This window comes from Protopterus annectens, chromosome 12.part0, assembly GCF_019279795.1.
Source record: "Protopterus annectens isolate FY-2018-M chromosome 12.part0, PAN1.0, whole genome shotgun sequence".
NCBI classification, from domain to species: Eukaryota; Metazoa; Chordata; order Ceratodontiformes; family Protopteridae; genus Protopterus; species Protopterus annectens.
Window position 1 is genome coordinate 96048108 of NC_056746.1, and position 15210 is coordinate 96063317.

Genomic DNA, 15210 nt, shown 5'->3' on the forward strand with positions numbered 1-15210 from the left:
GTTCTCTACTGGGTACTACATGAACTGTCTTTCCTTTTTATTTATTTTCTTTGTAGATCACTAGTTTTGTGAAACTCTACAACATTATGAGACATCAGGTTTGGAAGCCTAAGAGGTGTACTGTAGGTATGATATACACCTAAGGGAAACATTTAAACTAGACTGAAGGGGATGCCACAACAAAATGGACTAGTGTATCATAACCTTATTAAATAAACTATACATCCTATGTATAATGATTAGGGGTGTGTCACTTAAAGCAGCTCTGCTTAAGTAAGGAGATGATGTCAGTAATGCCCTTTTTCAAGATGTCAAGAGGATAAAATTCATTTTGTGTATATACAGAGTTGTGTATGTTACAATGGTCATAACTGAGTCATATTCCATGTGCTGTATGGACAAATGTGGCATTTCTATAAAAAATAAAAATCTATCTATTAGTAATTTTTAAGAGGGTTACCAAATGGGAAATGTTGTCCTGCTCAGTGATCTGCAGCTAATAAGTCTTGTAGACATACAGAGGCTAACGAAAAACAAAAAATACACTGACAATAAAAAGGGGTAAGGAACACAAAATGTGAGTATATTTGCAAAAAGTACATTTTGTACACGATCCATGCCATTTTGCATTTAAAATATTCGATAGCAGATCTGCAGTAAGAAAGTGACTTCATAATGTTCATTTACAGAACTCTAATTTAATTGCAATAAACACATATTGACATAAAGTGCACAGATTATTCACGGATCAGTTACAAGATGACTAGTGTTTCGGGAGTTACTCTTCAGTGTACAGAAGTGCATATTTTGCTGCTTGTTTTCTCTTCAATCATTCTGTATCACTATCATTGATGATAGATACCGCAGACTGTGTACGTTGTTGGCGCTTTATGAGCCAGATCCCCATGGACGCTGCCGCTATAACACCCACTGATATTGCACTGAATGCTAGGGAGATGTAAACAAGATTTGTTAATCTTGGAATGACTTCATTCAGATTTATAGGGGGTGCAGTTGTTGGTGGAAGCCAGCAGTTCTCCTTGGGTTCATGCTTGGGACAGTGTATGTAACATTCAGACGACAGGTGACCCAGGTCACCTTTACCAATTAAAAACTGAGGAGTAGCACAAAGGGGTCCTGTAACATTTCCATGAAATGACTGAATCCATCTGTAGAAATTCGATGCTGAACAAGTACAATCCCACTGGTTTCCTTCCAGTTCTAGAAGATGAAGTTGTTGCAGTGGTTGTAACACGTTAGTATCGATAGTTACTAATTTGTTGTATGTCAGTTTCAGGTTCCTGATGTTTACCAGTGGCTGGAATGTCGAACGTTCAATGTTAGTAATGAGATTAGAACTCAAGTTCAAGTGTGTAAGATTCGCTGCACCACTAAATGCATTTTTCTCTAGTGTTTTAATGTTATTATTGGAAAAATCTAAAATTTTAAGTTCTCTGGTACCTTCAAATGAATTTGGTGGTATGTTTGAAAAATTGTTGAAAGGTAATAGCAAGATTTCCATAACTGGAACAGACTTGAAAACACCTTGAGCTAAACTGACCAGACCTGTATTTTGAAGGTCCAGGTACTGCAAACTAGACAAACATAAAAGTGCACCACTGTTTAGAGACTTCAAGTTTATATTGTGAGATAAATCAAGGTGTTTCAGTTTGTTAACCCCCAGAAAGGCAGATGATTGTATTTCAGTGATTTTATTGTTGTCCAGGAACAACAGCGTCAGTCTTTGTGTTAATTCAGTTATGTTGAACATTCCAGTTTTCAGTACGCTAATGCTGTTGTGACTGAGCTTTAGTTCATAAACATTATACGGCAACTCAGGAAGCCCCGTTAGATGTTTATTAGTACAGTGCACTAGCATGCCCTCAGGAAAGTACGGTATGCAGCTTTCACACTCCGTTTCATTGCAGCTGCCCAGTACAGCTGTAGTCATAGAAACTAGGAGCACATATCGGATAATAACTGCATCTCCTAAAACAGATTAAAAACACATCAGTTATCACTTCATTCATTTTGGTTCATTTGTGTGCTACACTGAAAAAAATGAAGTTATAATTATTAATAGTCAAAGTAAAACTTGAGTAGAGTTATACGTACTTGATTACCAGTTAAATGAACTATTTGAACACAATTTTCAGCCATGAAACAGGCCATAAGAAGGCCATAAAACTCAATAGAAAAAAAAAAACAGTTTCAAGGGCAGTTTCTCTACATTTCCTCTGAGTCCCTACCCTTTGTGGATTCCACTTACTGAGTTCAGTTCCCAGATTTAGAACCCACTGAATTGTTTTCTAAAGAAAATCACTATTGGTGTAATTTCTGTGTGCCAGCAGTTATTCCAAGGCTTTAGGAGAGTTTTCCCTTCTTTTCCTTTATGTGACCAAGGAGTATATTTTATTTATTTAGCCTGTGATAATTTATCCTTTCATTGGAATTTGTATATATAACTTTGAGGAATATGGAGAGGATTTACCCCCCCCCCCCCATGGGATGCAAGGTATTGCCTCCTTGCAAAAACACTTGATTTTAATTTTATTTGCTGGTTTGAATTGTGACTAGTTTAGCATAGCAGGTTGAATTTTCATTGAGATGAGACAATGGCCGTTTACAAGGAAAGGTTTAAGAGGGCTACATGTAAACAACACTTCTTTATGAAAACCTTGTTGCTTTACCTGTTACATGATAACTAACATGAAGGAATATAGTTTCATTTTATAATTTATGACTTCCATAGATATAATGTACAGACTTGAAACTAAAAGTATATTACAGAAGGTTGATATATCATGAATTTATATATAACTTGGACACGTAATTGGAACAGACTGTAGTGTAAAAAATGAACCCCAGGATTCTATAAAGCCTACCCTAAGTGTACACTATTCTGAGTGAACAGACAACACAGACATAACTCACACCTTCTTCCTCCTAATTTTAGTTTCCTACTGATATTCTTGCAGTTGTAAAAAAATGTTGTCAGGGATTCATAAAAGTTACAACAAAAGTGTATAGTACACCTACACTTAGTGTAATCTTTCTGAGTGACTAGAAAGCAGGACAAATAATTGTATTGAATACATATTGTGTACACTTAGTGTCGACCTTATTTAATCTAACCTGAAATGAGACTGCAAAGTAAATAATTTGCGTATTACTGGTAGTACTTGAGGGTTAGTATATTCATGGCAGTAAATGCATGTTAAAATTGGTCAACTAATAAAGGGATAAAATACAAAGGCACAGGTTTACTGTATTCAGAATATTTTCAAAACTGAGTCTCAGCTGGGGGAACTGTAAAGAATACATAAAAATAAACATTACATAGTTATGCTAAATGCCACTAAGGGATTGCGTATAATCACTCCTCTGGTTGGTGAGGAAGGAAAAGAAATAATTGTTCACAGTGTGAAGCTAGCAGGATGGCACTACAGAAATGAAGGATGAAGCTACACAGGTAAAATACTCAAACAGATCCTGGATAAGCAAATTCAAGGTGAGCTTTAGATGAAATGATGTCCAAGGTGAAGGGTGCTATGGCCCCCTCTCCTGCTGTCCACTGCTACCCCCTCATATTTCTCAGTCCTCCCATCACATTCTCTTAATTTTGCTCATATTGTCTCTTAATCTTCAACTCTTTCCTACCTTCTTCCAACATATTCTAACTGATCAGAAAAACACAGTAATTACTGAGGAAGGGATAACTGAGTTAAGCTGGGGGTGTGGCTCATGTGGGTTCCAGAAGTTCTGAAGTCCATTGTGGAGTTTTTTCCCCCCTCAAACAAAAGTCATAACTAAGGAAAGAAATTAGTGTTACTCTTCAACTTTGCTTTTTCCTATACCCTTTCAGTACACCGCCAATGACCAATAATCAGCTGTAATAACTGTTGTAATAATTAAATAAAAGTAGTGGACCCCAGAAGCCATGTGGTTATAGATGCACTGGGGTGCATTTGAGAGAGTCTTTCCAAACATTTGATGCAGTGAAGTGATGGCCTGAACCAAAAAACACGACCAAGGAAACATTTTCTATCTCATTTATTTTCCTTTTAAGGAAGAAATAAGTTGTGTCCAAGATTTAGCATTAAAAGCTAACAAAACAGTAGTTCCCAATTAACTAAAGCATACAAACACTTATGAGGATACACAATTCTTCTAGAAATAGTGCCAGACTCCCATCCCACCACTCAAAAAGCTAATAGCCTTTTGCGTACCCCTCTGCTATTAGTTTAGGATAAAAGTAAAAGATGAAATTTCCACAGTCATATATGTCACATTGCTGCTGTGTGTTCTCGGAGTTGGTATATATAATTTGCAGTGGGTGTGTGGGGTGGAGTGCAAATCTAAAAAAAGTACATTTTTTCTTTTTTTGATGTTTGAGTTTTTGGAAACTCAATTATGTGGTGTCATCCATATGAATTTCAAGGTTCTCAAAACTCGATCATCTGACTTGGATCCATACACACACACACACACACACACACACACACACACACACACACACACACACACACATATATATATATATATATATAAACATACAAATGCCTCCTGCACCCTATACCAAAATGCAGCCACCTTCTATGTGTACCTCTGATGTCAGACCAGGACTAAAGTGAAAGAAGGAATGACTACAGTAAAATATTTAAATTTTTGCTGTCAGATGTATGAACACAGCATGTCCCCTTACCCCTAGCCCCTAAAGATAGTCACCAGTATACATGTCTGATGCTTTATTTTGAAGAAAGTGAATAGTATATTGGTATATTCCAACCTTTTGCTCCTAGAACATGCACTGTCCTTAGAAAAGGTATATCAACTTTATATGCAAATTTCTGCGGTTTGATAGTGTGGGAAAGGAAAGCAACGACAAACACATTATTCCAGTACCCTGTACAGTATCAACTCTTTGTGCACATCTGATGTTTAAACAGAACCAAAACCAAAGAAACAGTGACCATATGCAAGCTTTTGAGACCTTCTCTGCATTTCTGAGCACGAACAGTTTTATTCTGGGGTGGGGTATGGTCAGCGGTTTGGAACTTGGCCTCTCAACAAGTTTGTGACAAAATCCCCTTATACAGTTTAGCAATCTGAGGACCAGTGTACGTCAATGTGAGGACCAGTGTAAGTCAATGTGAGGACCAGTGTAAGTCAATGTGAGGACCACTGTAAGTCAGTGTGAGGACCACTGTAAGATAATGTGAGGACCAGTGTAAGTCAATGTGAGGACCACTGTAAGATAATGTGAGGACCACTGTAAGTCAATGTGAGGACCACTGTAAGATAATGTGAGGACCAGTGTAAGATAATGTGAGGACCACTCTTAAGTCAATGTGAGGACCACTGTAAGATAATGTGAGGACCACTGTAAGATAATGTGAGGACCACTGTAAGTCAATGTGAGGACCACTGTAAGATAATGTGAGGACCAGTGTAAGTCAATGTGAGGACCACTGTAAGATAATGTGAGGACCACTGTAAGTCAGTGTGAGGACCACTGTTAAGATAATGTGATGACCACTGTAAGTCAATGTGAGGACCAGTGTAAGATAATGTGAGGACCATTGTAAGTCAATGTGAGGACCACTGTAAGATCTGGGATTCTGAATGTTCTGTGATGCTTTTTATGTCTTAGTTTTGAAAGTTAATTTCTTGAACTCTTTTTTTAACTGCTACCCCGAACAGTTATGTATGTGCCCCCGAATGTAGTATGTGTTCACAGATAAAACTGATGATGAAATTTTTTACACATACAAACACATACTAATACCACCCTTAACAAGAAATGTTTATCAGAAGATACACTGATGATGTTTTTCCACACAAGAACTGCCCGTAATGAGGCTGGACTATCACAAGATACATGTGCACACAAACACACACTTACACTGCACACACCTGTTTATCCATTTAGGAGTGGTAAGTCACACCCAAGTCCAACAAGGACCCCAGGAACAGTCAATGCCATCCAGACAGTTTATTAGGCACCCAGGGAAAAGAAGCAGACAGAGAGGCCTTTCTTCTGTATCACATATACATCACACAAACACCTACAGACATTTATAGATAACAGTCTGCTCCATGTCTTTGGGATATGGGTGGAAACCTGAGTAACCAGGAAAAATGCACATGAACAAAGGGAGGATATGCACACACTGCACAGAAAGCGCCCCAACCGAGAACTTGCTATGAGATAATAGTGTTATTTGATTCACCGTTATGCCACCGTGCACTGCTACCTGCAGGCAAATTAGAGGATCCTTTCCATTCAGTATCCTTATGATAGCCAAGGCACTGTACCTGTTACAACTGATATATACTTATTCTAATAAGAGACACACCTGTGCCTGTGAATTTTGGCAAGGTGCTCTGACATATAAGTTCAGCATTCAGCTGCAGTTCTGGTGACTGAGTTTCTAGAGCCCAAGTGGTAACTACACCAAAGCTTGCACTAAAGCCCTGTACAATCACTTGTATAAGGGTATAGACTTGGCTGTTCCAAAGGAAAATTAAAGCCAGAGCCCCAAGTAAAAAAAAAATGCCACCCTGTTGGACATCCAGTATTAACAAACTTGATAACAAATGCAAAATGTTGCTGTCTAAGAAAGCTAAGGTGAGGCCCCAACAATGGAAAAGCACCCTCCTGAGCTTCAACAGGCAAGTAAGACAACATGTTAAATCCTCTAAGGGTAACTTTGCAATCACAGCCAAGGATAACCATAAGGCCTTTGACAGCTACATATGTAGCCTAAAAGGTAGGACCCAAGCATGTGCAGAACTAGTGACCGATGCTATCAACATACACTAATCCCATACAGATAGCAAACCTGATAGAGGACAGATTTGGAAAAAATTTCACTCCCATATCCTCTCCAAACTTGTCACAAACCTTGACCCCCAACTCCCACCCCCCCCCACCCTACATATCCAAAGAGCAGGTCATTAAAGCCTTGTTTAAGGCAAAAAAACACAGCCTCTATGGGCCAGATGGCATCCCAGGGTGTCTTGTAAACAAACTAAAACATGAACGAGCATCACCATTAAGTACCATATTCAGTCACAGCCTACCCACTGGCTTTGTTCCTGTGGAATGAAGAACAGCAACACTTATTCCCCTCCACAAAGGTGGCCTAGCAACAGACCCAGTGAATTAAAGGCCCATAATAATAAGCATAATAATAATAAGCATAAATAATAATAATAATAAGCATCATAATATGAACCTATGAACCTATATATATATAAGTCTGACCAGCCTCATTTGTAAAGCCAGAGAACATACCATCATGGGCCTCACAAATAAAGACATACGCAACCTCCAAACCCTGGATCCAACCCAATTCATCTTTGTCAAGGGCAGATCCTGCAGTTGCATTTTAAACCTGGTGAATTTCTTTGAAAATGTGACCAGGACCATTGACAAGGGCAAATCTGTGCATACGGCATACCTCGGCTTGGCAAAGGCCTTTGACACAATTCCTCACTCAGGCATTACCGATAAACTTAGCAAAATTAATATAAACTCCTTTGCTGTCAGATGGGTTGCCATTACCGATAAACTTAGCAAAATTAATATAAACTCCTTTGCTGTCAGATGGGTTGACAACTGGCTCAGAAACCAGTCACACACTATCAAAGTGGGTGACTCCACATCAACCAGCAGACCTGTCACCAGTGGGTGTCACAAGGGTCCGTGTTGGGCCCCTAACTGTTTGTTATATACTTCTCAGACGTTCAGACCAAAGCTAAGGGGCTGTGGCTGATCAAGTTTGCAGATGACTACAAACTGGGTGCAATTATTGAATCCCCGAAATGATGTCAGTATATGTCAGGATGGTCTTATGCAGACCAATGACTTGTGTATTAGTCACAGTCTCAAACTGAATGCAAAGAAATACATCATCATTCCCTTCATTAAAAACAATGTCCCTTCACACTGTTACATTAACAACAATATCCTATGTATCTTTGAAGTGATAAGAGATTTCGGATCACAAGTCGACAGTGACCTTAACTTTGACCATTATGTGTCTGCTGTAGTAAGGAAGGCTTTCTATGTAGCACACTTGATTAGCAAAGGCATCGCCTCTAGAGCAAAGGAGGTTGTAACCCCCTCTATACTTGTCACTAATTAGCCCCTTTTTGAGTGTAATACCCCTTTCGGCATGTACTGTACAAAGCACCTGCACCAACTGGAGAGACCTTAGAGTTTTCTAACTAAGAAGATCAAGGACTTCAGAACGTGCCTTACACAGAGCAACTAAAGTCCCTGTCACTATATTCAATATCATATAGACTTCTTAGGGGAGACTTATGCCTGGCTTACAGAGCAATCTCCAACCCAAACCTAATGAATTTGCTCCACATCTTTAAATCAAATGGGACTAGAGCTGCCCATTACAGGGATCTACATATGGCCTGTGACTTGAACAGGACATGCTGGAGGGACAGATTTGTTTCTCAGTGACTGCTGCATCTTTGGAAAAGGCTTCCAATTCATGTGAAGCAGAACACTGCTAAGACACTGTTCAAAAGGAGCCTGGATGAATGTATGGGGCACCATAAATTCTTACCTGGGACAACGCCCACAACCCTCCTGGACAGGAGCAGTCATTACTAAATACATTCCTGGGTATTGACTAGAGTATCTATGGTATTACATTGGGATGAAATGGCTAGGCTTGAAATGACCTCCGGTTCAATAGCCTAGTAACCTCCTGTGATCCTATGACCCTATGTTATGTAACCAACCCTCAGAGAAACTTTAGTATAATGCAGTGTACTGAACTGCTACTGTCCACTAAGGTCCTGCATTTGATACCTGTAGGCAACAGGCCATATTTCAGTCCCATTTAATTGTACTTAGTAAGATTTTCAAGGAATTAGGCGTTGCAGGCTTATGTTTGGATACTTGTTTACATAATACCAAAAGACTGCCAGTCCACTGTTAAGGACTTAACTGTAGCTCAACACTGAATTGGATTTGGTTGACTGAATTTCAACATATTTGTTCAGTTTTAATTTGCTGTAATAGTTCCTGGGATTCAGAGAGGCCTATCACGGCCTTTTTCCCCACTCCCCACTTGCAGTATGGACTGTCATACCACTGGTTTCCTGCTGGCAGTGTCCTTAGTGTGGCAGAGGATCTCACTGTGTGACCTGCATGCTATTGCAGGATTTCAAGGGATTACCTGATGCTAATTAGCCACGTACTCCCCCCTCTTGGACATGCCTGTGAGTCCTGATTTATACCGTTGAACAAATCATTGAATCACTTTGCTGCATAATTTTCACTGTTGGAGGAAAAAGATGACAGTCATCCACAAAGATGGCAGTCATCTACCTACTCCTGTGGAAGCAGATGCAGTGCAGGTAAGTTCGACACAGGTGTTGGGGTGGGGCTGTGTTAGTGCACATCTGTGTATACATGCATATGTATATGTGTGTGGGGGGTGAGCACCTGTCTATAAGGGCATGAATGAAACCAGATGAATTTGTGTGAGTGTGTGTGTGTGTGTGTGTGTGTGTGTGTGTCTGTGTCTGTGTGTGTGTGTGTGTGTGCGCGCGTGTGTGTGAGTGTATGTGTGTGTGAGTGTGTGTGCGTGTGTGTGCGCGTGTGTGCGTGTGTGTGTGTGTGTGTGTGTGTGTGTGTGTGTGTGTGTGTGTGTGTGTGTGTGTGTATCTGCATGGGTGTTCACACTGGGAGGTTAGGTAAGGAATCTTGAGTCTGGATATGCATGTATGGTCTGTGTGTGCATGTTGACTCATGCATTTTGGTGAAAAGATGAATGTTTCTTTGAGTGTGATCAAATTTAGGGGAGTTAATTTGTTGTTGGGTTGAATGAGTATATGGGGGGGTAGGGTTACTTCATTCTGAACATGATGCATGGGCTGTCAAGGAAAACATTACCACCATCAGGTCTGACAGCAATAGTGTTACTCATATGGTGATTCAGAGACATGCTAATGAACTGATACTAAGGTCGTTCACACTGTGGCCATAGCTATCTCTGAACTACATTTTCTCACTGTTCTGCAAATTGAACTATCTGTGGTAGGCAAGTTAAACAAATTATGAGAATCTTTCTTTTTAAAAAAGCTTAAAGAGTGTATATGGATAGCTGGTTACTACTTTTCTGATCAATGAAACAGAGTCTTTATTAGATACACAATATTAAATGTAAATGCATCAACACAAGTAAACTAAAACAATAACAAACATTTATTAACAGTATATGTTTGGGTGCATGTTAGAAAAATGTGTATTAGAACATATATAAAGTGCTAGTTTAAAAGCAAATAGTATGTAATGCATTTTATTCTATTTTACAATATGGCAGTAAGAATGATCTTACATGTAATTGCTTAAAGCTTTGGAGCTGCAGTGTGATTGAACTCTGACCCTGGCAGTAGCCAGCTCAGCAAGCTTATGTTTTTCACTAATGATTATCTGCTGGGTCAGGAAAATGAATGTATAAGGCATTAAATATTTTCTTCCTTCCTCTAAAATAGTTGGCCTTGTAAATATTATCAGCACAGCTGCTAAAAGTAATGTTGCAAGAAGAACAAAGGAGCGTATTACAAAAACTAAACTGACTATTGTATTCGAGCAGGACTAAAACCTTAAAAAAATAACATTTACAAAAAAACATTATAACTGACCAGGTGCTTTGCAAGGCTGTATTATTCTCATAAAAAAACTTTTAAAAAGTATAACCTCAGCACTTTCTTATGAATAAAATATTGTAGACTATAGTAATGTAGGTGCCCTGTGACTGAGCACGTCAGTAAGGTGGGCACAGCTTAAATGTATAGAGTATAAAATAAAGATTATTTCCTGTATCATGTTAGACAAAATTCTATACTTGTACTGTATGGTTTTTTGCCTCCTGGTGTACACTAGTAAGCTTTTGTATCTAAACCTCCTGTGTTGGTGACTGTCATTTTAAAAAGCCTAATGATTTTACAGTCTGATTTTTAATAATTTATTTGACAGTGCATAATGTTGATCAGTATTTAATTACAATTATGCATATTCATTCAGTCAAATTCAGCTAGTAAAACACTTAATTAACAACAGCAAATAAATACACGTCCCTTGTCTGTATTTTAACAAAAAGACCAACCTAACTTGATCACACGTTTTATCAATGTCTGGTGGGGCATTTTCCAGTGATATTCCAGTTTTTGGAGTTTATCATCATCACCTTCACTGATGTCATTTTTTTTAAATTACAAGTCATGCAGTTTAATTAAATAATTTTGAGCTGCCCAAGACGTCATCTAGTATGTCCTACCAATGCATTTTTTTCATGTTATTTTTGTATCGTAACAGACGTTTAGCAATCCTACACCTAAATACTGAAGGTACATCTTTAGGTATAGAAAGATTTACAAGCATATTGGACTACATTGCTCACATGTCATGCTGCAAACATCTGATGGCTTATTACTTGTCAGAAAGTACAAGCATATTGGACTACATAGCTCACATTTCATGCTGCAAACATCTGATGGCTTATTACTTGTCAGAAAGTGCAGAGACATTCCCCAGGATTCAATAAACTCCATGTAGGAATAGTGTTATTCCTGCACAGAGTGAATGGTGTTTACGTCTGCATAGCCTTCTCATCAGCGCACCATTCATATTAATGAAGGCACATTACTGAGAATGGATCTGCAGACAAAAACACTGAATGAGTGCAGGGGGCATGTTGTAGCAGTGTACACAGATCCAACACGCCCCCTGCACTCTCAAAGTGCCATACGGCACTTATTAATTGCTTTCAGTGTCTGCGGCAAGTAATAAAACAGTAAAACAGTGTCTGCAGACACTGAAATACTTAGTAGGACTTAGAATAAATGCACAAGGTGTGTGACAGGTACTGCCACACACCCCTTGCATTGCGAAAGTGATGTACGGCACTTTACAATGCTTTCAATGTCTGCTGACACTGAAGGCTGGATTGTGAATGGGAAGCAATGCAGGGGGTATGTGACAGGAATTGTTACACAGCCCCTGCATTGTCAAAGTGCCATATGGCACTTTGCAGTACAGGTGTGTCCCAGACACACAGTCACACCTGTAAACCTCTTAGTGCCCAAACTCCAGACAAAGGGCAACCAAATGGGGGGCTAAGGTCAAAATATAGGGACATATTTGAAGTACAGCTCTCATAAACTTAGAAAGTTGATAGAGGAACAGGCTTTGCATTAACATACATTTACTGAAGGATTAGAAGTCTGAAACTCAAATGTATGCCATTATTTTTTAGTGACTTCAATCCTGAGATCATCCCACTGATTTGCAGAAAACCCCAAATGTTATGAGGAACAAAACAAAAATATGAGCCGAACATCTGGATAATCTGTGATAATCTGGACAGTTGAGAGGTATGCAACCACTTCCATCAAGAAATCTGGATAAAGCCATGAAATAAATATGAGACAATGGTCCCAAAATAGGGCAAATCTAAAACATATTGTACATACAGACTTAGAAAGTTGATAGACTGACATGTAGTGCACTACCAAATATGAATCAGCATTAGTATTAATATATGTAATTAAAGTGGTTGTATTATTTTTTTCTGTTATAAGTTAAGTTTAAGTGTAGCTGAGTGGGTTTGTGCATTGCAGTACTTTGTTTAGCATTGCTTAAACATCTTATAGGTGCTAAATACAAATGTATAGCTAAAATCCTCAATGGCAAGATAGCATAGCGGTTAGAGTTCCAGCTTTGCATGCAGCAGTTCATGGTTCGAGTATCAAGACAGGCTCTTTTTACATGGGAAAGCATTGTTAAAAATTCTTTTTTATTTATAAAATGATGTAGTAATTGATATTTGTTAACCAGGGTAGTGTAGCTGGTCCATAATTGAAGTGTCAGTGTATATATGCTGTGAAACCTCCATGTAATCATGTGCCCCATACAGTACAGTCACACCATAAGGTAATGTCATTAAAGCACATAGGGGGATGTCATGTAAAGTAAAATATATAATCTTAATAATATGTTAGTAATGAGTAATTAATGTCCAGTTCAAAACTGTTTCTTACCTGAAAGCTGAGCAATGCTTAGCAGTGTGCAGCTCTGCTTAGCCAGTTTCAGCATTGCTTAAAAGTCTATTCTAAGCAATATGCAGCCCAGCTGGGTGGATTTGCACACCGCTAAGCACTGCTCAGCATCTACCCCTTTAAGCACTGCTTAACTCAGCTTAGCGGGTTTGCGCACCACTGAGCTGTGCTCAGCAATTTCAAAAATGGTCTAATGATGGCAAAGGGCCTTATTTAAACCACACAGGTGGGAATACAGCTATAATCTGTTGTAGTTTGATCTCTGCAAGAACTGTGTCTGTCATTGTAGAGGGAGGCAAGCTTTCGTGTGCATCATTGGGGCACTTTGGAGACCAGGGTCATGGCTGAGCTCCTTGTGAAAGACCATGACCACAGACTGCTGCAGGGCCAGTACCAGGGCCCACAGTACAAAACAGAGGCCTGGGACCATCTGGCACATGATCTCTCCAGTGCTACTGGAATGCCCTGAACTGGTGAGCAGGTACAGCATCATTATTCTGACCTAAAGCACAGGAAGGGGTGCTCTTGGCCCAATGGATCCAAGAAGCTTGAGATGGGGATACCCCAGTAGTGAGTAAGTATCTCACCCATATCAGTACTAAAATCTAATACACTAAGAAACAAGCCAAACGGCTCAAAGAACTTGTAAACAGTAATACAAATAAAAAGCAAGCCACCCAGGCAGTATTTGTGTGAAACACAAGTTTATTTAACATTAAAAACTGTGCTTTCGCCAAAAAAAATACATGAACTGGCTTCATCAGAGTCACTCAGTAATGTCCCAACTATAAGAGATTTTATTCTTTGCCATTGATAGAGTACAGAGTGACTCTAGGGGTGGGGATGATGAATTAGAATTAGAAGCCAGAGAAACTAAATGGCAACTGAGATTAAATGCTTATTGCAAGCCAGGTTTAAATGACTATTGATCAATAGCTCTCTTTTTGAAGCAAAGGGCAGCAGAGGTTTAATTTCAAGTGCACTGTGAAAACACTTATCTGACTGCAACTAACAGACCAATTATGTTCTGCACTTTTAAGTCTATTTTTTAACAATGTTTGATACTTTTATGTTCATTATTAGTACTAACACTAATATTTTATCTTGAATGTATTGACTACTGTGGTTCACAGCATGTTGTTTTGTATATTACATATTCGGGGAAGTATGTCTTTAAGTTTAGTCAGGGTAATTTCATTCATGCAAGTAAAATCATGAAGAATTGCTTAAGTAATTAGAGTATATAAAGGAAGTTATATCATAACTGGAGTGACTCTGATGAAGCCAATTCATGTTTATTTTGGCAAAAACCCTTAGTTGGTTTTACTTTAACAATTTTTAATGTTAAATAAACTTGTGTTTTATGCAAATACTGCTTAAGTACCAAAATATCGTCTGAGTATGTGATAGACATGTATACTTAATGTTTTCTTCTTTCCCCTACTGCTGCAGAGGAGAAGGCTAGTGACCTTGAGGCCCAAGCTGACAGACTGGCAAGGTTGCGATGAGAGTTTGGTGACTACAGATTTATCTTGCAGTATATAGTGTAATAACTAAGAAGGAGTACATTGTTTACTGCCAATAGGTATATTGCATTCTGAGTGTAATGAATAGATAAAAAGTTTGTCAGACCAATAATGACCTACAGGGTATGCAGTAGTACTGAATGTAGAATATGAACTGTATCATGCTACTCAAATAAAGATTTATACCACAAACTGTTGTGCTTAATCTGGTTTGTTGTTGAAGAAATAGAATGTGTAAAACAAGATATAAATGAATTATGAAATATGCCCTGCAGTAAAATCTGAACCTTGATTAGTAATGTGTAATGGATTACAGTGTGTCCCCTGCAGCATTGCCTTGTGTTAACCTTTGCATTTCAGATCAACGTAGTCCTGAATGTGGGTATGCTGATGCAGGCAAGTATGAGAGTGTAATAGGTGGGGACTGCAAATATAATGATGTCCAATATTCACATCTACTAGGGGTTAAATGTGTACACCTGCTTTCAAAGGATTAATACACAGTACAATGACTATTTGTCAGGCATGTATGTTCAACTGTCACTACAGTCTTTGGTGACACACCACTTAGATTACAAGGTCAGACTGT

General features: G+C 38.8%; 1 protein-coding gene across 1 annotated transcript in view; it reads right to left on the reverse strand.

Annotated features, from left to right (window-relative positions):
• Window positions 1-562: 562 nt before the first annotated feature.
• The window catches only part of LOC122816370 (reticulon-4 receptor-like), a 132469-nt gene continuing 117821 nt past the window's right edge, over window positions 563-15210 (reverse strand). The window contains exon 2 of the mRNA XM_044089114.1: window positions 563-1989. Within this exon, the coding sequence (XP_043945049.1) occupies window positions 830-1989 (1160 nt within the window). The 3' untranslated portion in view covers window positions 563-829. The remainder of the gene's footprint in view (window positions 1990-15210) is intronic.